We start from the raw sequence: 25,813 nt of genomic DNA on the forward strand, positions 1-25,813 counted from the left end.
CCGCGTTTACATGACCTCGCTTCTTACGAGTCTGTCTGGACAACGACGGACACGGCTTCCGTTCTGGGCTTTGGGTTCTCGCTGCCATCTGCAAACAATGTTTATACATTAAAAAAAAAAAAAGCACAAAAGCATACACAATGGAAGGCGGCGCTGTCCAGTTCACAGGAAGAGGTCCAAAGGGCCATCATCCAACAAGCAAGACGGCGCGCGGAAGCCAGTGGGATGGATGGATGGATGAGGCTGAGCCCTTTAAATCGGGCGGTGGCCCACGTCACCTAGCCGTGGCTATTAACATGTTTCGTACTTTGTGGTGGGTGAAATTTCACCCTTGCCTTGATTTTAGCCGCCAGTCATGCAGATAACCTCCATATGGTTATTCCTACCCGCTTAAAGTCTATTTTGCCTCCACTGTCCCTAAACCCCAATGCTTTGAAAAAATTAGCCCCATTGCTTTGCACTGTAGGTTAAACCCTTTACAGAAAAGTATCATGTGTTCAGCCGATTCCTCTTCCTCTCTACACGCACAGCACAACGTACTTGACTCGGTACATGTTAGACCGCAATACTCCCGTCCTGGCTTCAAACAACAAAGAGCTTCCCCTAGAATTATCATAGATATTTTCATTGGCAATTTCTTGCTTGAAAGTTCTGTATCAACGCCTCCTGTAAAGACAATGCCTGGAACGTCGCTCCTTTTCCCATAGAGAGGTCCCTGCCGCGTGTTGTGACCAGGCGCCGTGCGAAAGCGCTCGCCTACCTACCGCCTCGTCACGTGACACCATCGGCGTAGCCAATGGCGAAGCCGGGAGCAGCCGGCAGTGCGCTGTCCGCAGGCGGAGAGCGCGAGCTCCGGCCGGCTTCCCTGAATGAAAAAAAAAAAAAAAAGGCGTTGTCTGTATGTTGCCAGTGCTGATTTCGTCTGCATCCCTGTCCTCCACAGACCCGTCTCTGTTTCTTTAATCTTTTTCTTAACCAATGTTTCTTGGTTCGCCCCTCTCCTGCAGTCCAAATATTTTATTGACAATTTTCTGGTCAGCTTCCTCCATTTTGTGTCAACATTCCTCATGTACAAATAACTGAAAACTCTCCTTGCCCACCGCTTTTCTGCCATTTCTCTCAATCGCCCCCCGATCAAATTCTATCTTGCTGCTAGCTTCCCTGCCCTCGAATGATGTCCATCCCATGTCACCCGCCTGTACCCCCTGATTTGGTGTATTCAGAGGCGGATCCAGGTTTTTTCTTAGGAGGGGGTCAGCTTATCTCAATGATGATTATGATGATGATGATGATGATGATCATGATGATAGTAGTAGTCTTTCTAATTTACCGAAATTCACCGTTTCTGCTCACGATAAACCCGCGTTTTATACGGCTAGAGCAACACCTGTAGCCCACCATGGTGGCTCAGTCAGCTCAGAAGTTGCGCTGCTGAGCAGGAGGTCGCGGGACCGAATCTCGGCCGCGGCGGCCGCATTTCGATGGAGGCGAAATGCAAAAACGCCCGTGTGCTTGCGTTGTAGTGCACGTTAAAGAACCCCAGGTGGTCAAAATTAATCTGGAGCCCTCCACTACGGCGTGCCTCATAATCAGAACTGGTTTTGGCACGTAGAAGAAGACCTGTAGCGAAGCCAGGTATCAGTACCCAAAACAGCCATGTGCTTGGCGGCTGTGCCTGATAATACAGGGTGTTCAAAACGAAGCTTTTATGCTTTTCTTAAATTTAGGCACTGGGAGGCACGCGAAGACCACCTGTGCAAATAAGTTATATGGCCAGGGGGGCACAAAGTGAGGTGATAATTATCGCTGTGAGCAGCCCAATCAACTAAAATTCAACAATTATTTTTTGTCGACTGCAGTAGGTAGGTATTTTGTATTGGAAACTTAGAGACAGTCGCGTTTCTACACAGTATCAGTCGGAAGAATTATTCTAGCTTGTTCGTGCTCCGAGATATCCGACTCCAAATTTCAATTGTCGTACTGCGCAGAATTATCGAGTCCACGCGAGAGTGGTTTATGCTTTGCGTTGCTGTGCAAGGGAGGCATTTTGAACATCTTTAGGGCATTGACATCTTGATGAGTGAAGTGTTGTCATGAGATTTGTGCATGACTACACCAAACTTAAAGCGGAAGTATGAAATAATCCTTAGCATAGCTAAAAAGGTTTCTGCTGTTGATGGTGCAGTTGTTCCTCTTGATTTCAATAAAACTTACAATACTTCGAAATTAGCAGTCACTTTATTTGCGCAGCCCAGGCAAGGACCATGGCCGGTCGTCTAGTCACCATTACGCACGCGCACTGCCCTCCGGCTTCTCCGCTCGCCCCATTATCTCGGCATGGCAGCTGCCGCCATCTTTACACTGCAGGCTGCGCGGTCGCGTGTTACCACAGCGGTTACGGGTTCTTCGATTTTTTTTTATTGCGATAGCAATTATATGGACACTTCAACCGGATTTCTGCCGTCGCCGTGAGGTTCCCTATAGATAAAATCTTCACCGCGCGCCGTATGCCCGAGCGGAAGCGTGCGGGGACGCGCGCTATCACGGAGAGCGAACGCACTCAATCACCCACGCTCAAGCAAGGAAGCGGGAAGCCAGCGCCGGAGGGAGCGCGGGGGGGGGGGGGGGGGGGGGGGATGCGCACTTCTACTCTGCCAACAACCGCGCTCGTCGCTCGTCGGCACCGTCTCTTATCTCCACACGGCTCTGACCTTTATGCGCCGTGCATTCGCCGCTCAGTTTCCGTTGAAGCGTTAGACCGCACGTACCTTCGCCCGCTGCGGCGTATGGGCTCGCTGCCAGCGTTTTGACTGTCGTTGTCTGCAGTCATTCAGTGTGATCTATTCATGTTTTTTTGTGCGCGCTCACACCACGCTTGTTCATTCAGTTAGTGATAGTCGGGCCACATTTTCCAACGCACGCTACACATGCAATGCTACCCGGATCGGCAGTGCAGCGCTACAGGTGTGTCCCTTCGCACGCGCTGCCCACGGGAAGCGCTTCTCATCAACACCACCGTTTCACACGCGCCTTCTCGTGGTCATCGAGTCTCTCTTCATGTCGGTCTACTTACGCCGCAGCACACCTGCTTACTTAATCAGCTCATGTTTACTACAATTCATATTGCTACCAAAGCCGCTACCTTACTTCGTATGACATTGCTACGTGTTGCTATCGCATTCATTGCTTCGCCCTTAGGGCGGAACCGTGACATTTTTTTTTTTTCGCCAGCCGTGAGGGGAAGGGGGACAGTTATTATCTTTTCCAATGCCTTCGTCCTGTTGTCAGACTAAACGCCGCACGCAGTTAACAGTCGCGTCACGTCAGGAAGGAGCTTCGCGCCGATCCTCACTCTCTTGCATGCGTAATCATGCGAACGACAATTAAAATTTGGAGTTGGATATCTCGGAGCACAGACATGCTAGAATAATTCTTCCAAGTGAAACTGTGTAGAAACACGACTTCCTCTAAGTTTTGAATACAAACATACATATATTTCAGTCAAAAAGTTAATTATTCAATTTTAGTTGATTCGGCTGCTGACAGCGATAATTATCATCTCACTTTGTGTCCCCCTGGCCACATAACTTATTTGCGCAGGTGGTCTTCACTTGCCTCCCAGTGCCTAATTTTAAGAAAACCATAAAGCTTAATTTTTGTATTGTTTCTTAACATAAAATTTGGGTTGATCTGTTCCAGGTTCGTTATAAATGCGTAAGCACGGGTCCGTCTTCGGAGTTCTATTGGGACACCTTGATTTCCTTAAGGAGATTCTTTGTGTTCGGCTAAGGCACCTTCGTTTGCTTTGGAGCTCCAACGCGGCAACCACTACGCTGGTTGTTTACGATATGCGAATCACCGCGTATGAAGACTCACGACGCCACCTACAAGAACGATGTGGCGTAGTAGCCGAGAGCGCGAGCCAGCGTCTTCATGTTTTGTTTCCCACGCGACGTCATCCTTTTACACAAGGCGCATCTGCTCCCGTTTCTCTAACCACGCGATGCCATCGCGTCGCGTGGTGAGCGGCCAACGCCCGCGCGCTGGCGTTGGCCGCTGACGTCACGCTCCCTCACTTCGCAGCCGCTGCTCGAGGCTTCGCCCCGCTCTGCAAGAACGCCCACTCAGATAAACGGATCCGGCGGCTTTGAGCCTCCTATGTTTAATGTACGACAATAAAACTGCGAAGTTACAATGAAAAACTTGTAGCGTACGAACGGTACTGTGCTCGTACTGGATATTGTCAACGTGTAACTGTGATCACAATGAGTGCTACAGTTAAAAAAAAGTTGCCTATGCGTAGTTCTTAGTTTAGCTGTTAATTGTTATTATTTATATAAGAACACTTAAGCGAGAGATCTCTTTCATTAAGCAGGTTGGTCGCGGAACCGATGACAGCCAATGAGGCAACCGATGACACCCCAAGGGGGAACTAAGTTGATCAGGCCAACGCCTCCTAAAAAGACTATTTAGGAGGCGTTGATCAGGCGCGAAGGCGCTCGCGCGGACATCGGCGTGCTTGGCAAAAGGGACGTCCCCTCGTTCATTAGACGCCACCGACATGTCGAGTAAGGCACGGCCGGCGCCAGGAGGTCCAATGGTGTTCATGAAATAAATAAATAAATAAATAAATAAATAAATAACTACGGCAACTTCGCGACACCACACCCCTACGGAATACAACTAAGCTTGTGAGCGAGCTTCTACATGGCTGATATCACTGGTACTCGCGAAAAATATTTTTGAAGAATGCTGGTGACCATATATTTTATTTCTTCTTCTTCTTCTTCTTCTTCTTCTTCTTCTTCTTCTTCTTATTATTATTATTATTATTATTATTATTATTATTATTATTATTATTATTATTATTATTATTATTATTATTATTATTATTTTTGCGACAGGGCCATCCCTCTGTCAGTGAGGGGGCGATGCAGAAATCAGAGGGGGGGGGGGGGGGGTCAGGACATCCGGACATCCCCCCTGCATCCGCGCCTGGACCGTGTATTTCCGTGTGCTCCCCGAGCAAGTCTACCTACCCCTCGCTGCTTAACTTCCAACCTTGCTCGAACCTCTGATCTCGTGCACCTTGCCCCTGGTGCTTACGTCTATTTCTTCTCCTACCGATTCTACGTTTCTTGAATCTTGGGGCCTCTCTGGGTCTGTCTTCGTCTACACTGGTGGCCTTAGGGCTCTGGGTCCCCCCAAAAAAGCCGTAGCTTGGCGCCCTATCCTACTACCTACCCTCTCGCCCGTGGCACCACTGTAGTGAATGCCATCCTGTGCAAAAGGGTGGGAGCCAGACTTGTACACTTCCCGGTTTACTTCCATTACGCCATACCCCAGTGGTCGGCTCAGACCCCTAATGACCCGGTTAGCCTCAACCACACTCCGTTCCATCCCGCTAGCCTGGCCCTGGACCGCTGGGATTGTGCAGATGGTCACATGCACATTCGCAGAGGCTTCTCTGACTTTACGCAACCCAACCTCTAACTGTCTGTTTAGGTTCGGGCTCCTTCCCTTCAGCACATCGTTGAGACTAGCATGGATACCGACCAGATTTTCGTGCTCCATGTTGTCCCATGCCACCTTCTGAGCTTTTGCCATTGCGTCAACCATGCACTTCCCTTACTGGGCCTCCACCCGGCTCACCTGCCCGTCTGCCTTCACTTTTGTAAGGACGCCCTCCTCAACCCTCGCTACGTTGGAGTCCCCCACCACTAGGACCCTTCGCTCTACACGTTTGCCTCCCGCCTGCGATTGCCGTCCTCCAGTTCACGCTAGCTGGTTCTCCACCCGCCGTGCGCCACTGACACGCGGCGACGCCTCCCTGCCGTTCGTCCCTTCCTTCTTCTTCTTCTTTCTGGGGTTTTACGTGCCAAAACCAGTTCAGATTATGAGGCACGCCGTAGTGGTGGGCTCTGGATTAATTTCGACCACCTGGGGTTCTTTAACGTGCACTACAACGTCGTACACGCGTCCCTTCCAACCCGAAGCCTGCCGCGCTACCTTGCTGTAGCTTTCTGGAATCACCGTGTTGTCGCCGGCTCTCGCCTGCTGTTCTACAACCCCTAGGCGTCCCTCCCTGCTCTCATAGCATGCCTCTGCCTGATCGAGTCTCCGCTCTGTCCCCGCCGCCCACCTGACGCAGCTCTGACCCGAGATTACGCGCCGCCAGTGCCATTAGCGCCTCCACCCGCTCTTCCAGCACGGCCAGCTTTTCCCGTTCATCTTGTAGCTCGCCAGCTATTCGCTTTACCAGGATGGCCTCGGCCTCCTCCCTGTCAAGCAACTCGCCGATCCGAGTTTCGAGCTCAATCCGCCGCTCTCGCTCCCCCTTCAGCTCCCCTTTGAGCTCTTCCACACTAGCTGCCCATTCCCCTTCCATCCGCCGCACAGCCCCCTTAAATCCTTCACACGACCTGCTCGCGAAGCTAGCCTCCTCAGCGTCGGCTAAACTTGCGAAGTGCGTCTCGTCCAAATAACACCAACGTTTGCACTCCTCGCACTGCACCAGCTCGCCATCACCCCCAGCTGACTTTCCTAAAGTCCCTAAACAGTCCCCTTTCCTTTTTAGGGACTTTAGACTTTCCTAGTCTGCCACGCCATCGCCCGCCCGACCACCTAACGAGAACGCCCGACAAAATACCTGAACCAACGCCTCCTATAAAGACTTTATAGGAGGCGTTGCCTGAACAAAGCCCCACGGTAAGCCGTACGGCAATCTCGCTATCCGGCTACCTCCGCTAGCTTCCCTTAACACCGTTTAAAAATGCCGCCCTACACTGCTTTCACCATTAGGGTGCCTCGATGCCCAGCGCCGCGCTGGCATCGAGGCACCCTATTCACCATGCAACACGTGCGCCACAACCCGCTTCCAACTATAACTAACATCCAACATAAATAACCAAGAAACTAAAAAAGAATGAAAAACAATACGCATAGATAGCTCGGTTAACCTAACACCTATCAACCAAATAAAAATAAACAAAAATTGAACTTTTCTTTTGGTATGCTGCTCCGGCTACGCCGAGACTGTAGCTAGAGTGTACTAGAACACTCTACTGTAGCCGACATAGAGTTTCTAAATAAAAAAACCTTTATAGTAATATAAACTCTATGGTAGCCGAGATTCACTATGACACAATCGTTGACGATTACAGCGCTCTTTGACGAGTCGGAGAAGCTGCGAACATCCGGCACATCCGGTTCGAGGTTATCAAACCAAAAAAACATGTCGTCTGCACCCTGCATCGTTGGCACCATGGTTGGCACCCGGTTATGTTGACGAACAAGCCGTTAGCCCGTGACCAACCGCCTTAACATTGCCATATGAAGCTCGCTTTGTGAAATACATGTGATGGCGAAGTAACTGTTGGGCGAAACACCGTATGGAAGAAACGGCTTAACCGAGAGAGCCTTTGAGGGCTATGCCCATTGGAATGTCGATATGTCCTGGTTGGGCGGCACACTGTCGTCACTCACCAGCCAGATATCAAATCTGACGAGCGAAGTTCTGCTCGAAGGACGAGAAGAATTGGACGGTATGTTGAGTCGATGTATGTGCGTTAGCATTTCGGCGTCCCGTGAAACGTGGAGCAGTTGCGTGCCGTGTTCTCGTCTTCACGCTAAAAGAACTACCCGCAGCTGTTTCGTTCGTACGAAAATAACGTCTCGGTGAGGTTTTACTTGACCTTCCTGATTTGATTGCGCGTAGAAGCATCATTAACCTGCAACCGTCGCATAAATGAATGCAATGTGACAGGTGTTCGCCAATGTGTGCACCGGGCGCATCCAAGTAAATACGTCAATATTCGTTGATCGTAGGAAGTTGATTGTAATAGAAAGTGAGTGCGCTGCGAGCTGTGAGTGCATTGCGAGTGAGCTATGAGTTCTCGACCACAATAGTAACAGCTTTTCTTTCTTTCTTTCTTTTTTTTTTTTTTTGCAAATTCGCGCGCGATTGTGTCTTACTCTAGATGCACTAGGAAGCGACCTGATACATTTCACACAAAGATCACGCAGCCGCACGACGTGACATAGAAAAAAAAAAAGTGATAATTTTTGATGTTACGGTACCTTAGTTATGGAGGCCCGTACATATATTGCTGACTAGGTTGTTTTGCAACTTGACGCAGTGAATTATACAGCATAGACGTAGAAAAACGCATCTGAGGCTCCTACAATTACATTGAGAACAAAGTGCTCAGCTAATAAGAAACATCGGTCGGTACAGCACTTGTCGTATTTTTAATGATCTGCACTGCAAGCCATGTGTTTTTTACAAAAAGCATTGTGGCATGTTTTTCAGACCAAGGCGCCCAACTGCAGCTGTTTAAAGGCCGTCTAGAACAGCTCGAGGGTTGCAATGCCACTCTTCGTAAAGAGGTATGTGACTGAAGTTCGCATGCAGAGTGTGATGGTATTGCGCAGAGTGCATATGTTTTTAGCAGCCAAGATGGTGTCAATATTTTCATGATGCCTTTTTCTGGCTTTTCTGACATCCGTGCTTGCCAGAAAGAGTTGACCATGAGATCAGCTGTTGTGCATGGTCGTCCTCAAATACAAAAAACTCAAGTGGTATTTAATGTACAAGAACGAAAACATCATTTATGCTACTCAATTCACTCAACACACTGAGAGTCTTTTACGTATCCTGCATTTATCATCCTGTGTTCCTGCAGCCTAAAGATGCCGAACGTTGCTTAAAGGGACACTAAAGCAAAACAATAAATCAACTTAGACTGATAAAGTATTCTCCGAAAACTCTCTGTCGTTAATTACCCTGTAATAGGCCAAACATTAGAAGAAAAAATGACGCTCAAAGGTTAAATTTTTTGAATTTCGCACGGAAACCCCGACGTCAGCACTTCAGTGTGACGTCACGAGTTCTGATGGTATTTTTCATTTTTGGGTCACGTTGGCTCAGTAAAAGTTAGCGAAACTTGCCATATTCACTCTTGGGCTCCTTTAGAACACAATGTAGTCAATCTTTACTGCTAAAGAATTAACTGGGACCTAGAAGATGCTGTCAAAATCCATGACGTCACGGTGAGCTGGTGCAGGAACTTCGAGGTGGCGTCGCCACTTGCCTTCTGTGTTTTTCATTTCTTTCTGGCTTACCAAGCGGCTTCTCGCGGTAAGAGTGGTGGTTTCGGTATTGTGGAAGGGTAATCTACTGATACAGAAGAAATCATTTTTCCCTTTAGTGTCCCTTTAAAAATTCTTAAGACTGTTCTTGGTGAAACTCTTTACAAGGATTTGTAACTACAGCTGTATGTATTTTTGTCGAGTAGTGTAACATTATGAACGAGAACACCCTTTGGATGACTGCTGATAAAATCACGATAAAGTACCTGTAGTACTAGTGAACACATGGTTGCATTATAAACTTGTAGCTTGAAGTATCTACCAGAGTGCACAAAACATTGTAGTGCTGTTACCTGAATTGATAAGTGCAGTGCTATGGTGATCAGCAAAAGATGACTGCTCATCGCTTGTATGCTGCTATTGTTCTCCATCACTGTGCCCTGTTTAAGCATTTTGCTTCCCTGAATTTGCATGTCTCATTTGATGCTACTGTATGATACGTAGTGTTCCTTTAGCATGCTGCATGAGTAGTTGCTGAGACGTATTACGTAGTGCGGGGTCAGGCAAGGAGACACAATCTCTCCAATGCTATTCACTGCACACTTGGAAGTATTCAAGCTCTTAGCCTGGGAAGGCTTAGGAGTGAGGATCAACGGCGAATATCTCAGCAACCTTCGGTTTGCAGATGAAATTGCCCTATTCAGCAACAATGCAGACAAATTGCAGCAAATGATTGAGGACCTTAATCGAGAAAGTGTAAGAATTGGGTTGAAGATGAATATGCAGAAGACAAAGATAATGTTCAATAGCCTGGCAAGGGAACAAGAATTCAGGATCGCCAGTCAGCCTCTAGAGTCTGTAAAGGAGTACGTTTATCTAGGTCAATTACTCACAGGGGACCCTGATCACGAGAAAGAAATTTACAGAAGGATAAAATTGGGTTGGAGTGCATACGGCAGGCATTGCCAAATCCTGACAGGGAGCTTACCACTGTCGTTGAAAAGAAAAGTGTACAATCATTGCATTCTACCGGTGCTAACATGTTGGGCAGAAACTTGGACGCTAACAAAGAAGCTCGAGAACAAGTTAAGGACCGCACAAAGAGTGATGGAACGAAAACTCTTAGGACTAACGTTAAGAGACAGGAAGAGAGCGGTGTGGATCAGAGAACAAACGGGGATAGCCGATATTCTAGTTGACATTAAGCGGAAGAAATGGAGCTGGGCAGGCCATGTAATGCGTAGGATGGATAACCGGTGGACCATTACGGTTACAGAATGGATACCAAGAGAAGGGAAGCGCAGTCGAGGTCGGCAGAAAACCAGATGGGATGATGAAGTTAGGAAATTTGCAGGCGCATGTTGGAATACGCTAGCGCAAGACAAGGGTAATTGGAGATCGCAGGGAGAGGCCTTCGTCCTGCAGTGGACATAAAATACAGGCTGATGATGATGATGATTACGTAGTGCATGGCTATGCACAAGAAACAGTCTGAACCTTGTCATTGAATTGTATAGCATAAACTCTGTCATCAGCAGCGACATGGCAACCACAGCCAGTTGGGTTAGCGCAAGTAAGATGCGCAGCTTTGTTGAGCTAGCTGTGATGCAGCAAATCTAAAACAGATGGCGCCACTAGTCTGTTTAGCTTAGGGTTCAGGAGGAATGTGTAGGTGCACACAATGGGTCACAGGTGGCACCACCTGTCCAGCTTTCTCGAAATCTGTAGTGGGTTCGCCCTTTCACAGTTAATAGTAAAAAAATATTTACTGAGGAGCTGGTTGCCAGTTTAGTCAGCAGCAAACTGTATGCAGCGATATACGTACAGGTCTCTTGTGAAAAATGTGTAAGTTCAGGCATGGGCCCACGTTGTACATTAAATAAGCTGCTGTGCATCATTTATGTGCAAGGTAGTTGGAAACATTTGCAAAGTGCCTTAATGGTTATCAGTTGTTTTTGTTTCACAAGTACTATATTAGTGAAGCTTTTCAAAGGTCACCTTGGCCATAATTTTATTTTCATAGATCGAAATAGCTACTGGGTTGGTTCCAAGCTTTATGGAATGTGATGGAGGCGGTTAAATGTAGCTGCAACCATGAAAGTGTAATTACTGTGTCACCAATGTGTATGCCAATCAAGCAGCAATCAATTCTGTTTGTTGAAAAGTTAGAGTGAACAAGTTTTTTGTAACTGCACTGTCATTAAACACAATGACTAGGGCAGCTTACTAAACATATTGCATTTATCAATCGTATGAAGCCAACAAACAATGAAACCAAGGAAAGTATGGGGTAAATTACTTGCTTTCAATTGAAATGTAGGAACACTAATTTAAAGGGAAAAAAAGTGGTCGAAAGAATGTCTTACCGCAGGTGGGATCCGAACTCAGGCCTTTGCATTATGCATGCGGTGCTCTTACCAATTGAGTTGCCGTGGCGCAGTTTTTCTATCCACTTTCTTGGGTACTAGATCTTGCCTCAAAAGTGTTAGCCAGCGCCACAACCCATGGCCATGGATGACCTTTCTACCGCAGGCGTCGTGTGGTCTTGGGAGAAAGCAACTGGCCAATTAACCAGGCCTCGTAATGTGACGACATGGGCTAGAAGCCCACCTGTGGCAAGATTCTTTGTCCACTTTCATTTGCCGGCACTGATTTCTACATTTAAATGAAAAACAAGTAATTTAGCCTATGGTTAGTCATATGACTAACAAATATAGGGCCCCATAGTTGGCTTTCCTTTCATTAATGTATCAATGCATTTCACTGTGGACCGCATTTATGGACTCCACACTAGAGTGGTAGAAAATACCTAAAGCAGCACTGCAACACTTTTTGAATGTGAGAAAATGTTTGACGATCTGTAGACACTGCTGTCATAAACATGCGAGACAACAAGGGGCCCACAATATCGCATAATAGACCACTGCCTCTCTGCTGCTGCGTCTTGCCAAGGTCTATGACATCATAGTAGTAATTGTAGTACCATTGTAGACACCATTTTATTTATCAGACACACATTATGTCTGTAGTCATGTTTGAATGAAAATCTGTTGTACCCTTTTAACGTGGCATTGTACACTAGTGTTCGGCTTTAATGCACGGATCAATCATGTGCATGCCGAGCCAACGTAGTGTGCACACCATCGCTTGTGTAATCCTCTCTGTGGATGCTGGCCGTTCTCATCTCGTGCAGTGCTTTCGATGCTGCACTTTTGCTGCTTCAAATGCCGCCCCATTCTCCCACAGTGCTCTGTTGGGAATTCGTGCACCACTGAATGGTTGCGAGCGACTTTATTCCTTATTTTTTAAAAGTTTCTTGTGTGTGCACTGCATAATGAATAATTCTTTAAAGCTGACATACTTTGTCTGGGTTGTCTGTGCACTACTAATATGCCTAATGAGTAAATCATTTGCTAACAGCATCAAGATTTTAAGAGCATACTGGATCTTATATAAAGCCTTCCAACAAATTTCAATCACTAACAGTTTGTACTCAGCATATATGAGCACTTTATTTTTTGTCTTGATCATTTTATTTTTTTCCTTACAGTACTTTTAGCAAGTTCCTTTTTCTCTCTTGATGCCATTCTTTCTTTCTCGGCAACGACGGCAAGACTAATGGCGCCATTGCCATGTTGCAATCATTATTGTGGGGTTCCCATCATCACCACATCGCGCAGAAAAGCCAAACTTTGCCCGTTGTCACACTGCTGCTCCTGTGGCAGTGTGCAGTTGGGAGCTAGAACCACTTTCACATTTTGTGTGCTGTTTTGCACCCCACACATACTCTGAGACTGACGGCATGTGTGCATGCGTGCGTTTCAGATTAGGATGCAACTAAGGTTGCCAACTCTCGAGTGGAACAAGTTGATGACTGATCCTGTCAGTGGCAGGAGCTGCCAGTCTATGCGTGAAAAAAGTAGCAATTTTTTTTTAGTCCTACCATATCGCGACATACAACAAGGAAAGTGCAGTAGCTGTTAAAGAAAGGAGAACATAGCCATGGCTGTACCCGGAGCTGAAGTGAGATCTTTCCTCTTTATCGTTGTTCACTGCGCACACTAGCTGCTGCTGCTTTCTTTTCCACAACATCCTCTCCCGGGCTCTTCACAACATCTATGGGGTGTATTTTCTGCATTGGACGTGTCAAGAACTTTCCATCAGGTATGAACTTGGCAGCTATGAACTATGTTGTCCTGCCCTGAATAGACTTCGTTGGCAAATGCCATTTTCCAACGTCCCCTTGAATTGGATTTTCATTTTCATTTGCCTATGACTAAAACAACGTCTCCAACATTTAATTGAAGCGTTCAGTAAAGTCTATTGGTCATACCTCTTCCAGTTGATTAGAGTACACGAGGAATTCGGCATCTCAATGTTAATTGTGGGCGACACAGTAAGCTTTCTGCTGGCTAAGAAGTGGGCTGGTGTCAACACATCACTGATGTTGGTGCTGTCGACAAGAGTGAGCGGCCTGGAGTTGATAACAGCTTCAATTTGACAGAGCAGTGTGTTGAATTGCTGTGAAGTGACAGAGGCTTTTCCTAAGGTGGTTCTCAACGGTCGTTTTACAGTACCTATGAACTTCTCCCCAAAACCACAGCACTGCTTCGGCATAGAACTTCCAGACGATGCCATTCTGAGCCGAGAAATTACGTTGTGCAGGCGAAGAACACAGTCGTCGTAGTAGCTGAAGTTCCTTGTCAGTGCGCTTGAATGTTTGAGTTTATTTAACCACATGGTACATGAGAAATGTGCATTTGTGGTTGGGTACGACGGGAAAAAAGCTGCATCGAAGCAGCTTGATGAGCCCCATCACCCCTAAAACAAAACAAGAACAACAAGCACAGGCAGCAGAAAACAACAGCAGAAATGTGAGGCTGTTGTCTGAGTACACGACACTGGGCATTCCTCTCTGCGCTATAAACAACTTGAAGGCGAGCATAAATGAGTCAGCCATCAGATTCCGGACCTGCTCGAGATGAACAGCTCTTATGATTGCGCAGGGGATCAGAAAAATGTTTACTATTGAGCCAATACTGGCCAACAGTGCTCCAGCGAAGTACAGGCCAGTGATGTCAAATGGGCTTGATTCTGTAAGCCTGTCAATGGTACTGGCACAGTAACAGCTGTAATAGGTTTCGCCTTGTACCTTCTGCATATTGTGCAGGTAAATGTTCTACTCTTGGCACTCTGTCTTGCCTTCGGGATCCAGAACCTTTCCCTCAAGTCAACTAATACATCTTGCACACCACAGTGCAGAAGTCTGCAGTAAGCAGCATTGATGATGAGACCTGTCAAATAACTTTTTGGTGGTACCATGACAGGGCATTTGATATGCTCCGAAATGCAGAAGTAAAATAAACTGCTTCGAGCTCTTAACTGTCCATCACAATCGAGAAATGGCTGAAGTGTGGCCATATGCGAGTATGTCCTCTCCTGCAAATTGTCGTCACTTCTGCAGCTCTGCAGCTTGAATTTCAGCTATTGACAAGGAACCTTCAGGCATTCAATCAAATTTCTTGCGGAGATGTAGTATGCATGCTGTAATTCCAAGAAGCTTGTTCAGGTTGCTGAATTTCTCAATAGGTATTGGATCTGTTTCCGAAAGGTCTATGGTTGTAACATGAACAACTATTGTTGGTGTAAAAGGACCTGCAGAACATCTTGTGGCTAATCATCTTCAGATGAGCAAAGCCAACTCGGACCTTGCCACCAAACTGTGCTGTTTAGAATCTCATTAGCTGTACTCCCTCGATTCAGCAGGTCTGCCGGATTAGTTTCTCCTTGGTAGGTACCTCCACTGCTTAGAATCGGTGATTTCCCAAATTTCAGAAACTCTATTCGTAACAAGTGTTTTCTGTCCTCTGATCCATCCTAATGATACAGAAAAGTCAGTCCGAAGCGTGGTTATTCCTGAGCTTTTGAATACCCTTTCATCAATATGTTTGGTCATCCTGGCAGCAAGTAGTGCTCCCATTAGCTCCACCTTTAGTACTGTGAACTTCTTGATGTGCGCAACTCTGGCCTTAGCAAGCAGAAAGATTGTCCGAATAGTTCTATCTTCTTTTTTAAAGCGGACGTAGACCACAGTACCATAGGCCTGAGGACTTACATAGCAGATGATGTGCAGCTTAAATTCCTTTGGCTGAGCTCCTGTTGGCAAAAATACAGAGCGTTAACTTCCTTGAGCTTCTGCAGGTGACTAGTCTAAGTGACCGATTCTAACTCCTGTTCCTCTGGAAGTTGACAATCACATCCAAGTCTGTCGATCCATAATTGTTGAAAAATCAACTGTCCTCCTATGATGTATGGACAAATTAGTCCCAAGGAATCATAGATTCCAGAGATAAATTGAAGTGAACACTTTGCATGCATTGGTAGGCATCTTGGTCAAAGTAAGAAGGGAAGAATTGACGTTCACATATAAAGTGTCTTCACCTCATGTTATGCCAAATACTTTCCGCTTTTTAGGCGGCAGTATTAGATCCTGGTTGAGGGCTTTGGCTTGCTTTTCCTCTACACTTAAACCTTTCTTGTTCGCAAGCAACATTTGTCGACCATTTTTTCAGCGTCATTCCAGCATTGGACATGATGTAGTTAGCTCGCTTGTAGATGTTCAAAGCATCTTCTTTGCAGTCAGATCCAGTAAGCAAATTGTCCACATAGAATGATGATTTAAAGCAGAAATTTGGGCTAGTTGGTTGTAACTGAACTTATACATCGTAACAAGCGCTGATGGACGGGAACACAAAGAGGAGACAAGTAGACTGGACTGGACTAGCGCCCGTCCAGTCTACTTGTCTCCTCTTTGTGTTCCCGTCCATCAGCGCTTGTTACGATGTCTAAGTTTAGAATGATGATTTCAAGTGATTTGCGATCTTGTCGACAATTTTATCCAGATGATTTTGAATGGTTGCTGACAGCAGGAATGGATTTGATGTAGCTCCAAATGGTACAAGACTCATGCGCCACTCTTTCAGCTGATCAGACTTGGATCTGGTAGGTACGTTAAGAGTACCAAAAGAAATGAAAGGCAGCACTGTCCTTTTCTTGAGCTCGCAACTTGCAGAAAAGCTTTTTGAACACCTGCACTTAATCCATTGTGATGCCACTGAAATCTCAGTAAAAGTTCTAGTACTTCGGGGTTCCGATTTACTTCTTTGTCCAGGCATGCATTTAGTGAAGGAAAGCCGAAAACAGAAGAAGAGGGATCAAAAATAACTCGGAAGTTTTCTCCATAGACGGTCTTCTTTGAACACTGCTCAACACTTTCTTGTGTGGCATGTAATAGGTAAGCTGGCTCCGTCTGTCATTTTCAGAAACGACTTCCATGTGTCCATCTAAAATATATTGTCTTATGGCCTTGTCATATCTCTGTAGCCAATGAGCACGAGGTCGTGGGATCGAATCCTGGCCACGGCGGCCGCATTTTGATGGTAGTGAAATGCAGAAAACACCCGTGTACTTAGATTTAGGTGCACGTTAAAGAACTCCAAGAACCCCAGGTGGTCCAAATTAATCCGAAGTCCCCCACTACGGCGTGCCTCATAATTAGATGATGGTTTTGGCATGTAAAACCCAATAATTTAATTTTAATCTCTGTAGCCAAACTGGTTTCTTCAAAGGACGTCGCATTAAGAATTCGGTCTTCGCAATGCTTCACCATGGTTCTCTTTCAAAGATTCAAGACGATCTCGTTTCAACTGAAGAGCAACTTCGTAACGACCATTGACCTTTGTAACAGACGACTCAAAATTCTCAAGCACCAGTCTTTTCTGAGTTGATGCTTTGTCATTAAGAATGCCTGTGGTCTCCAATTCCTAAAATCAACTCGCAATGATTGCTTGATCTTTGTCCTCCTCTGTCTTCATGGAGCTTCGCAGCACACTCAACATGCAAAGCGAAGCAGCATGTTGAAGCCGGTTTCCAGTATCTCCTTGGAAAGCAGACCACATTGTGTTCAAAGCAACAAGACTTGAATTTGTGTGCCTAGCGATTTCTCCTGTCAAAATAAACCACATCTGGTCAGCACCAGTCAGGAGTCCTATGCTGTCATCTCTTGTGCTCTATTCGAATTTGTCTGTCACCAATGTTTTTCCCCGTTTTCTCAAGCTTCTTTATAAACGGAATGTCATGACACAAATCTGAATTCCTTGGCAAACTCTGGAATTTCCTCAATATCCCGACAACACTCAGTGTTGTCAAATTGGCTTTGCAATGTTAATGAGCACAAGATGGTATTTCTTGCATGGTGCCGAACGTGTTGATAGAAAGGCTAACAGCACCTACTACGGGAAGCTTCAGTTTCCTCTATATATCTTGCTTTGGAAAACTTTGTTGGCTGCCTCCATCTGTCATGGTTCGTTGCATTGTTGATTGCCGGAAACTGCCCATGCACGAAAAGTTTGGAGGTGGACCGGCTTTTTCATCTGGCCCTTCTTACAGTCTGATGCAGCAGCATAATATGCTTTCTCAGCCTGAGAAGTAGGCGATGGGCCTTTGGTTGGCGTCTGAGTGCAAAGAGAAGCTGCACGTCTTCTTTTGCAAGTGGAACAAGTGACGCGTTGATAGGCATTCATTCAAACAATCATCCTCCGTGGTGCAGCGAAAACAGCAGGCGTCAAGCTGAAGAATCTCTATTTTTATTTCTGTCGACATCAGAGATGAACATTCCTCTGAACTGTGGAATGTGTTCTTACAAAAACAGCATGCTTCCTTCAAAGGCTGACATTCAATGTTTTGGAAAACTGAGACCGTTGGTGTTCTCGCTCTAGGACATTCAGACTGACTTGCTAAGGCAGTTGTATTGACATGCATTTGTTTTTTGTCGAATAAGTGCTGAGTTTTCTCAGCCCTTATCTGCACTTCAATGTGGCTAAGTCTTAATGGATCTTATCCGTACTTTGATGCGGATAACATTCATTAAGACTTGGCACCTGGCATCAGCTGCGATAGTATAATCGGCAGAGTATGGCATCGTGCTTCGTTTTGATTGCTGACGATGATAGTCCACGACAGTGTCAGAGGGAAGACTGCGTAGCAATAAATCTGTCAACATTGACGCATACGACGTCGTGAGAATGTTCAAAGCTTGTAGGCCTCTCACTTGACTCTGGAAAGCATCATGGAAATGGCGTAATCAGAAGAGGCCACTTGAGGACTGAATAACTAGTATAGAGCGTAGACAATAAAGATGATCCTGCTCGATGCGAATCCGATCTCCAAATATGCTCTGCAGAATTTCATTCGCAGCTTTGCAGCATGCTTCAGTCGTCTGCAGATCAGCAATAGCTGAAGCTGCCTCTCCTTGCAAATATGCCCTCAGATGATGAAACTTGTCACTGTTACTAAGATGGGAGCTACTTGCTTAAATCTCTGTGGAAAGGCATAATTTCTAAGTGCTGAAGCTTCGGGTTGTTGGTGCGAATGGTTGTTTGATTCTCAATGCGGGAAGCTCTGTCGCTTTTGGGTGAAGAAACAGCGGCATTACTGAGGTGCTCTTCACTGTGTCCATTGCGGCACTCAAGCTCGCTAAGGCACTCAATGCTTCGTATTACAGCATAGCCTCACACTCCACCTCAAGCAATTACACAGTAATGAGGGGCTCCATCTCCATAACCTGCAGCTTGGCTTTTGGGGTTGTCAACTGCTTATATACGTTGTGCATGCTCACCATTTCAGTCAACAGTGCCTGCCGGTCCATTCTCTGGTGCTTCAATTGATCCATTCCCTGTTGGTGTTCGTTGGAAGGTAGACATAGATAGCAAATTTTGGCGCCAGAATGTTAAAGAAAGGAGAACATAGCTGTGACTGGACCCGGAGCTGAAATTGAATATTTCTTTCTCTGTATTGTTGTTCAATATGCAGGCTAGCTGCTGCTTCTTTCTTTTCCATGTCAGCAGCTGCCTGCCTAACACGGCTTCCAATACAGTTCGAAGTATTGCGAAGGGTTAGCGCCTACAACAGTACTAAAACCACGACAAAAATGAAACTGCCTTTATGTTTATGACAATATAACAGAAGACAAGAAAGGTGAATATGCAACAGAACTGTCAGACATTATAAAAAGGCATTCTGGTTTATTGATTGTTATTCAGCAGAAAAAAGAAAGTCGGGACGTTTACTAAAAACTCGCCACGGTCCTGCTAAATTCGGAATAGTTGGGCAACCCTGGTTGCAACAGCCAATATTGTAGCAGAAAAAGACAACATTACGTGCATTGTGTCAATGTCCTTAATATGCATCCACTTTGAGAAGCTGCTGCAGCAAGTGAGTACAGAGCCGGAAGGATTGCTCAAGTGTACTGACTTTGCATTTTTCTACATTGTGCCTCTTGGTGCGCAAAACACTTCTGCAGAACTGCACACTCTTAGTAGGCATACAGAAGGAGCAGCATCACCTGAGAACGAACCCCAAAGGCCTGCAAGCATTTACAAATGCAATATTTAATTCGCATGGGCGTCTGCGTAAGCAGGCATTTAGTGTGTAGTGACACCATGTACCCGAGCACATGAGTGTTGGACCCTCCTGCTTATGGCCGTGTGCGGTTTAGCCATGTCTGGGGAAAGGGGGATCCAGGGGGGTGAGCCGATGCCGGGTGTTCGGAAAGGCCCCCCGGCGCAGGCAAGAAACCTTTTTGGCCTCTGCTTCACATAGACGGCGCTTCCAGACTGACCCACCTGGAGGAAATTGGCAGCCACCTTTTCCTGTCCTCCTCTTCAATCTTCGTCTTTCTCCCTCATTCTCAATCTTTCCTGTCTTCCATTTACTTCCAACATTCCTGGCGGCAAGGGTTAACCTGGTGTGCTATAACCTACTTTGGTTATAACATATTGTAGGATTCGGGAGTCGTGGTTTCAGAGTCTGGCGTCAACTGAGGGGCGCTCTCTAGCCTACGCCGCCAGTGCGTCTCGCATCCAAAGTCGCCGTAGGCTTTGTCTTGAGTACGAGGGTGCGCATAAACATTCTGGCGCCTTTGTTCCCTGAATACATTTGAAAAAGTAGCCTCGGGCGCACACGGCTCACTGTCGCAGAGAACAGAGGGGACGCTCATAGACGGAAGTTTCACGCTTGACCCAGTCTGGCGCGTCTTGGTTCCTGGGATGGCCCAGCCATTAGTGGGCTTGTCTGTCGAACAGCCTTGGCGGCTAGCAGCGGCCATAACAAAACAGCGTCGAATGCACTTTCCTAGGCATTCCTTGGTCCCAGTGTCGTGGTCGGTGGCTGGGTGGCATTCAGCAACTAGGTATTCGTTGAAATGTGTCTCGCCATGGTGTTGCCTCTGGTCTTTCCTGTGGGACGTATTGTCACGACTAAAAGAAGACAATGAAGGGATGGACACGAGCGCAGGCATCTCTCTCTCCGAAGAAGTTAAAGTTGGCGCGGACAATTATTGTTGGGCCTTGAATATAGAGCCTGTGTTTGTTGTCGCACCACCGTCGTTCTGTCTGCCTTTCTTCGCATCTTGCGACACTGGTGGAGGTGCTGGGTACTCTCTGATGCCCGGAACTCCTGTGCGGACTGCAACGCCCAGTTCAAACCCACAATCAGTTCCTCCAGTGGACACTCCTGTCCACCGCTACAGTTGCCGACTGCGTGGCCTCAGCCCGGAGGTAATCTTCTTGGAGAACTTCCCACCAACCGGACCTCTACCTAACGAGATGGCAACCGCAGGAACTTCTCAGGTGACTCTGCAGCATCCTCAGACTCCCGATACATTCCATGGTGGTGTTTACGAGGACGTCGAAGATTGGCTCGCGCAATACGAGCGAGTCGCCAAGGCAAATCGGTGGACTGCAGAAGAAAAACTCAACGCGCAGCCACTGACCACGCAACCTAGTGTACCTGTGGAAACATCGGCCTACTTTCCTCCACAGGCGACTGCAGCTTGGCCGCAGAGGACGCCCACAAGTCGACCATTTGTTCGCAGGACGGAAATGTGGCGCACCGTCGACCGCCGTCCTTTGTGCTTTCATTGTGGAGAAGCCGGCCACGTTTACCGTTTTTGCCCGTATCGTGACCCCGGATACCAGAGCTTTCCACCTACCTTTCCTCAAGTTCGCTTCGAAAACAGGCGCTACAGTGACGATGTTGCTCCACAAGGACATCCATTCACTCGTCGAACCCGCTCTCCATCACCTGCACCGAGCTCATCGCCGCAAGGTCGCAGTTACGCCGATGTAGTCAGGGGCAGGTCCCCTAGCCCTCGTCGGGGAAACTAACAGAAGCGACCTTTGGGGGGGGAGGTTGCCGACCGTGCAGATTTGGCCGTACCCTGTGACGATCAGCGACGTGAGCATTTACGTATCTTCGATGACGATGTGACCATCCCTCCGCACTCGAGTGCTCTTGTGCCTGTAACATGCGACTCGCCAAGGTGCTCCAACATGATCGCCGAACAAATTCCTGGTCTGCTGTTTAGTCATGGCGTATCAGTTGCAAGAGGTGTAGTTGACATCACTTGCGGACAGACGGACGTTCTACTAACAAACTTTAGTCCTGAACGCCGGCATCTTACAAGAGGTATGGCAGTCGCGTACGTGGAAGAGCTGAATGAGGTTACCGACTGCATGACTGTTGAACAAAACGATTCCCCCGGTCTGCCGAACGTGCCTCTATCCGTTGATGTCGGCCCAAGTTTGCTACCTAAACAAAAAGAAAGACTCCTCGAGCTTATTGATGAGTTTCGAAACTGTTCCTCTTCGACGTCCAAAGTTGGCCAAACGCCACTGACCAAACATCGAATTATTACAGACGAAACGGCCAGACCCATACGGCAAAACCCATGCCGGGTGGCAGCGCGAGAACGCGAAGCGATTGAAAACCAGGTTCAGAAAATGCTTCAAGATGACGTTATTCAGCCGTCGAAAAGTCCTTGGGCATCGCCGGTAGTGTTAGTCAAAAAGAAGGATGGCAGCTTGCGCTTCTGCGTCGACTACCGCAAACTCAACCAGGTCACTAAGAAGGACGTTTACCCGCTACCCCGCATAGACGATTCTCTCGATAGACTACGGCATGCATGCTATTTCTCATCGATGGATCGAAGGAGCGGCTATTGGCAAATAGAAGTAGACGAAAGAGACCGCGAGAAAACAGCATTCATGACACCTGATGGCCTCTATGAATTTAGAGTACTTCCCTTCGGCTTGTGCTCCGCGCCGGCAACATTTCAGCGGCTAATGGACACCGTTTTATCAGGACTCAACTGGCAAACGTGCTTAGTATATCTAGACGATGTGATTGTATTCTCTGCGACATTTGACGAGCACTTGAGGCGACTACGTGCTGTTTTTCAAGCCATACAGTCCGCCGGTGTCACGCTTAAGCTGGAAAAATTCCATTTTGGCTTCGAAGAGCTTCTTTTTCTAGGCCATGTTGTCAGTAATGAGGGGGGTACGGCCTGATCCGGAAAAGATAGCTGCCGTTGAACATTTTCCTGTGCCATCCGACAAAAAGGCAGTGAGACTATTTTTAGGCTTATGCGCATATTACCGGCGTTTTATTCAGAACTTTTCACGCATTGCGTCGCCGTTGACACGCCTCACCAGAGAAGACGTAGCATTCGTATGGGATGAAGATCAGCAGAAAGCATTCGACGAGCTACGGCAACGCCTACAAAATCCACCGGTCCTGGCACACTTCGATGAAGACGCCCCGACAGTAGTTCACACCGATGCCAGCAATATCGGCTTAGGAGCTGTACTTGTGCAGTGGCAAGACGGCGCTGTAAAAGTAATAGCTTATGCAAGTAGAAGCCCTTCCCGCACAGAAGAAAATTATTCCACCACAGAAGAAGAGTGTCTTGCGGTGGTTTGGGCGGTGATCAAATTTCGCCCATATTTGTACGGCCGCTCGTTTGCTGTTGTCAGTGACCACCACTCACTTTGCTGGCTGACGAACTTAAAAGACCCATCAGGACGATTGGCGTGCTGGAGCCTTAAACTTCAAGAGTTCGACATGACTATTGTGTACAAGTCGGGAAAGCGGCATACGGACGCCGACTGTCTTTCTCGTGCCCCATTCGAACCTGCAAGTCCAGAAGATGACGATGCTACAGCGTTTGTTGCGGTTGTCAACACGACTACGCTTGCACAGCAGCAACGCGAGGACCCAGAATTGGAGCCCATTATTAGCTTCCTGGAGGGGCGCACTTCTACTCTGCCAAAACGTTTTGGAAGAGGACTTCCATCGTTTTGCTTACGCAACGATGTCCTCTATAAAGTGAACTTTTCTCCGAATGGCAGCCCCTACTTGCTCGTCGTCCCACCATCTCTCAGGAATGAAATATTGCAGGCGTGCCATGATGAAGCAACATCCGGCCATTTGGGCTTCACACGAACGCTTTACAGAGTGAGACAAAAGTATTACTGGCCATGATTGACGGCGACCGTTCAACAGTACGTCCGCACATGCCTTGATTGCCAGCGGCGGAAAGTGCCAGCCGTCAAACCAGCAGGCTTCCTCCATCCTATCGATGTACCCAGAACTCCATTTGCACAAGTCGGAATGGATCTGCTAGGCCCATTTCCAACTTCTGCTACGGGACACCGATGGATTATCGTAGCCACGGACTATCTCACGCGCTACGCCGAAACCAAAGCTCTGCCACGGGGAATGGCCAGTGAAGCAGCTCGATTTTTTATAGAAAATGTTGTACTCAGACATGGCGCCCCCACAGTATTAATAACCGACAGAGGAACTGCATTCACAGCCGAGCTATTGGGCACTGTTTTAAGACTTAGTGGCACATCTCATCGGCAGGCAACGGCGTACCATCCGCAAACGAATGGACTCACGGAGCTCCTCAATAAGACACTTGCGGATATGCTTTGCATGTATGTTGATGTGGAGCATAAAAACTGGGACGAGATATTGCCATATGTCACCTTTGCATACAATACGGCTCAGCAAGAGACTACGAGGATGACACCGTTCCGCCTTCTCCACGGTCGCGATGTCACAACCATGCTCGACGCAATGTTGCCGCATGAACATGGATGCGATGGCGTCGAAACTGATGCTGACTACATCACTCAGCGTGCTGAAGAAGCCCGGCAACTTGCACGCATACGTATTTGTCGGCAGCAGGAGTACGATGCAGGACGCTATAACCTTCGCCACCGAAGAGTCTCCTACGAGCCTGGAGAGAGAGTTTGGGTCTGGACTCATGTCCGCCGCCGTGGCCTTTCAGAGAAACTACTGAGGCGGTACTTCGGTCCGTATAAAGTCATACGACGTCTCTCTGATGTCAACTATGAAGTCGTTTCCGATAGTCCACATTCTTCAAGGCGTCGACAGAAACCACCGGAGATTGTGCACGTCGTCCGGATGAAGCCTTATTTGTCCAAATGACATCACTGCAGCGTACGCGTGGACAGATCCTGGCATCGTCACGATAAAGCATCGAGACGATGCTTTCTTAGAAGGGAGGCAATGTCACGACTAAAGAAGACAATGAAGGGATGGACACGAGCGCAAGCATCTCTCTCTCTGAAGAAGTTAAAGTTGGCGCGGACAATTATTGTTGGGCCTTGAATATAGAGCCTGTGTTTGTTGTCGCACCACCGTCGTTCTGTCTGCCGTTCTTCCCATCTTGCGACAGTATTTTCAACTTCCCAAAGCGATTCGTCACAGTAAATCAAAAGTGGCCACCCCTGCTGGCCGATCGTAACAGTATGTGGTTGTAGTAACAATGTACAGTTGGCATGGCAGGGCTTGCTTCACCACAACCTCTGCCGTGTCCCCTCGTTGGGCTCGATGGTGAGTGACTGGCATTGATACTGATCAAACAACACATTCCATGGGACCCTTGAACCCCTTCTCACCTAGTTGCCCCAGAAGAGGGGCACATTAATGTAACCTTTGAATTATTTTTAAAGAAGAAAGACACGTTCCCTAAGTATCATGTGTTTCACTGTGAGAACACCGACAAAAATAAAAAAATATTTCACCCTTCTTGGTATGAAAATGCCTTATGGAGACCATCGGAAGTGGCTACAAAGCCACTGAGATGGCAAGTGGGGACCTGCTGATCAAAGTACAAGACGCAGTACAAGAAACTGACACACCTTGTGGCATTTGGAGATGAAACCATATCTGTTAGTGCACACCGAACAATGAACACCGTCAAGGGTGCGGTTTCAGATGAGGACCTCACGGATTTGACTGATGAAGAACTCTTGAATGGATGGAAAGAAGAAAACGTTATACATGTACAACCTATCAAAGATCGGGCGCAACAATAAAGAACTACCAACCAAACACATAATACTTACGTTTGGCTCTAGCACACTCCTGGATGCAATAGAAACAGGCTACCTGTAACTGCGTGTATTTAACCCATGATGCTGTTACAAGACAAGTGTCAGAGGTTTGGCCATGCTTCTCAAAGCTGCCAAGAACGACTAACTTGTGCAAAGTGCAGCACAAAAGACCACTTTGCTGATGAATGCGATGCTGAGGCCCATTGCGTTAACTGCGATGGCAGTGACCCTGCGTATTCCAGGTCTTTTACAACCTGGAAGAAGGAAAAAGAGATTATTACCATCAAAGTCAAAGAGGACATCAGTTTCTGAGAACTTTTGCCGAAGGGGTGCAACAGGGGGCAGCACTTCAACGGCCCCTGGCAGCTGCCTAAGTCACGCGCAGCGTGCTGAGGCTACCGCCATTTGCTCCCACGTTGGGAGCAACCGAGGCTGCCCTGCCCTCTCTCAAATCGGCC

The 25,813-nt window shown here is 47.3% G+C and overlaps 2 protein-coding genes across 3 annotated transcripts in view; one reads left to right on the forward strand and one right to left on the reverse strand.

The window, feature by feature from the left end:
* Positions 1-206, reverse strand: part of LOC119457504 (uncharacterized) — a 33,447-nt gene extending 33,241 nt beyond the window's left edge. Inside the window, exon 1 of the mRNA XM_049670137.1 lies at positions 138-206. Coding sequence (XP_049526094.1) covers positions 138-191 — 54 coding nt within the window. The 5' untranslated portion in view covers positions 192-206. The remainder of the gene's footprint in view (positions 1-137) is intronic.
* Positions 207-7,231: 7,025 nt separating this feature from the next.
* LOC119457505 (thyroid receptor-interacting protein 11) overlaps positions 7,232-25,813 on the forward strand; it is a 124,884-nt gene continuing 106,302 nt past the window's right edge. For both annotated transcript variants that reach the window (XM_049670127.1, XM_049670128.1), the window contains exons 1-2: positions 7,232-7,544; positions 8,312-8,388. In XM_049670127.1, the coding sequence (XP_049526084.1) occupies positions 7,451-7,544; positions 8,312-8,388 (171 nt within the window). In that variant the 5' untranslated portion in view covers positions 7,232-7,450. The remainder of the gene's footprint in view (positions 7,545-8,311; positions 8,389-25,813) is intronic.

Source organism: Dermacentor silvarum, chromosome 7 (genome assembly GCF_013339745.2).
Source record: "Dermacentor silvarum isolate Dsil-2018 chromosome 7, BIME_Dsil_1.4, whole genome shotgun sequence".
In the NCBI taxonomy this organism is placed as follows: domain Eukaryota; kingdom Metazoa; phylum Arthropoda; class Arachnida; order Ixodida; family Ixodidae; genus Dermacentor; species Dermacentor silvarum.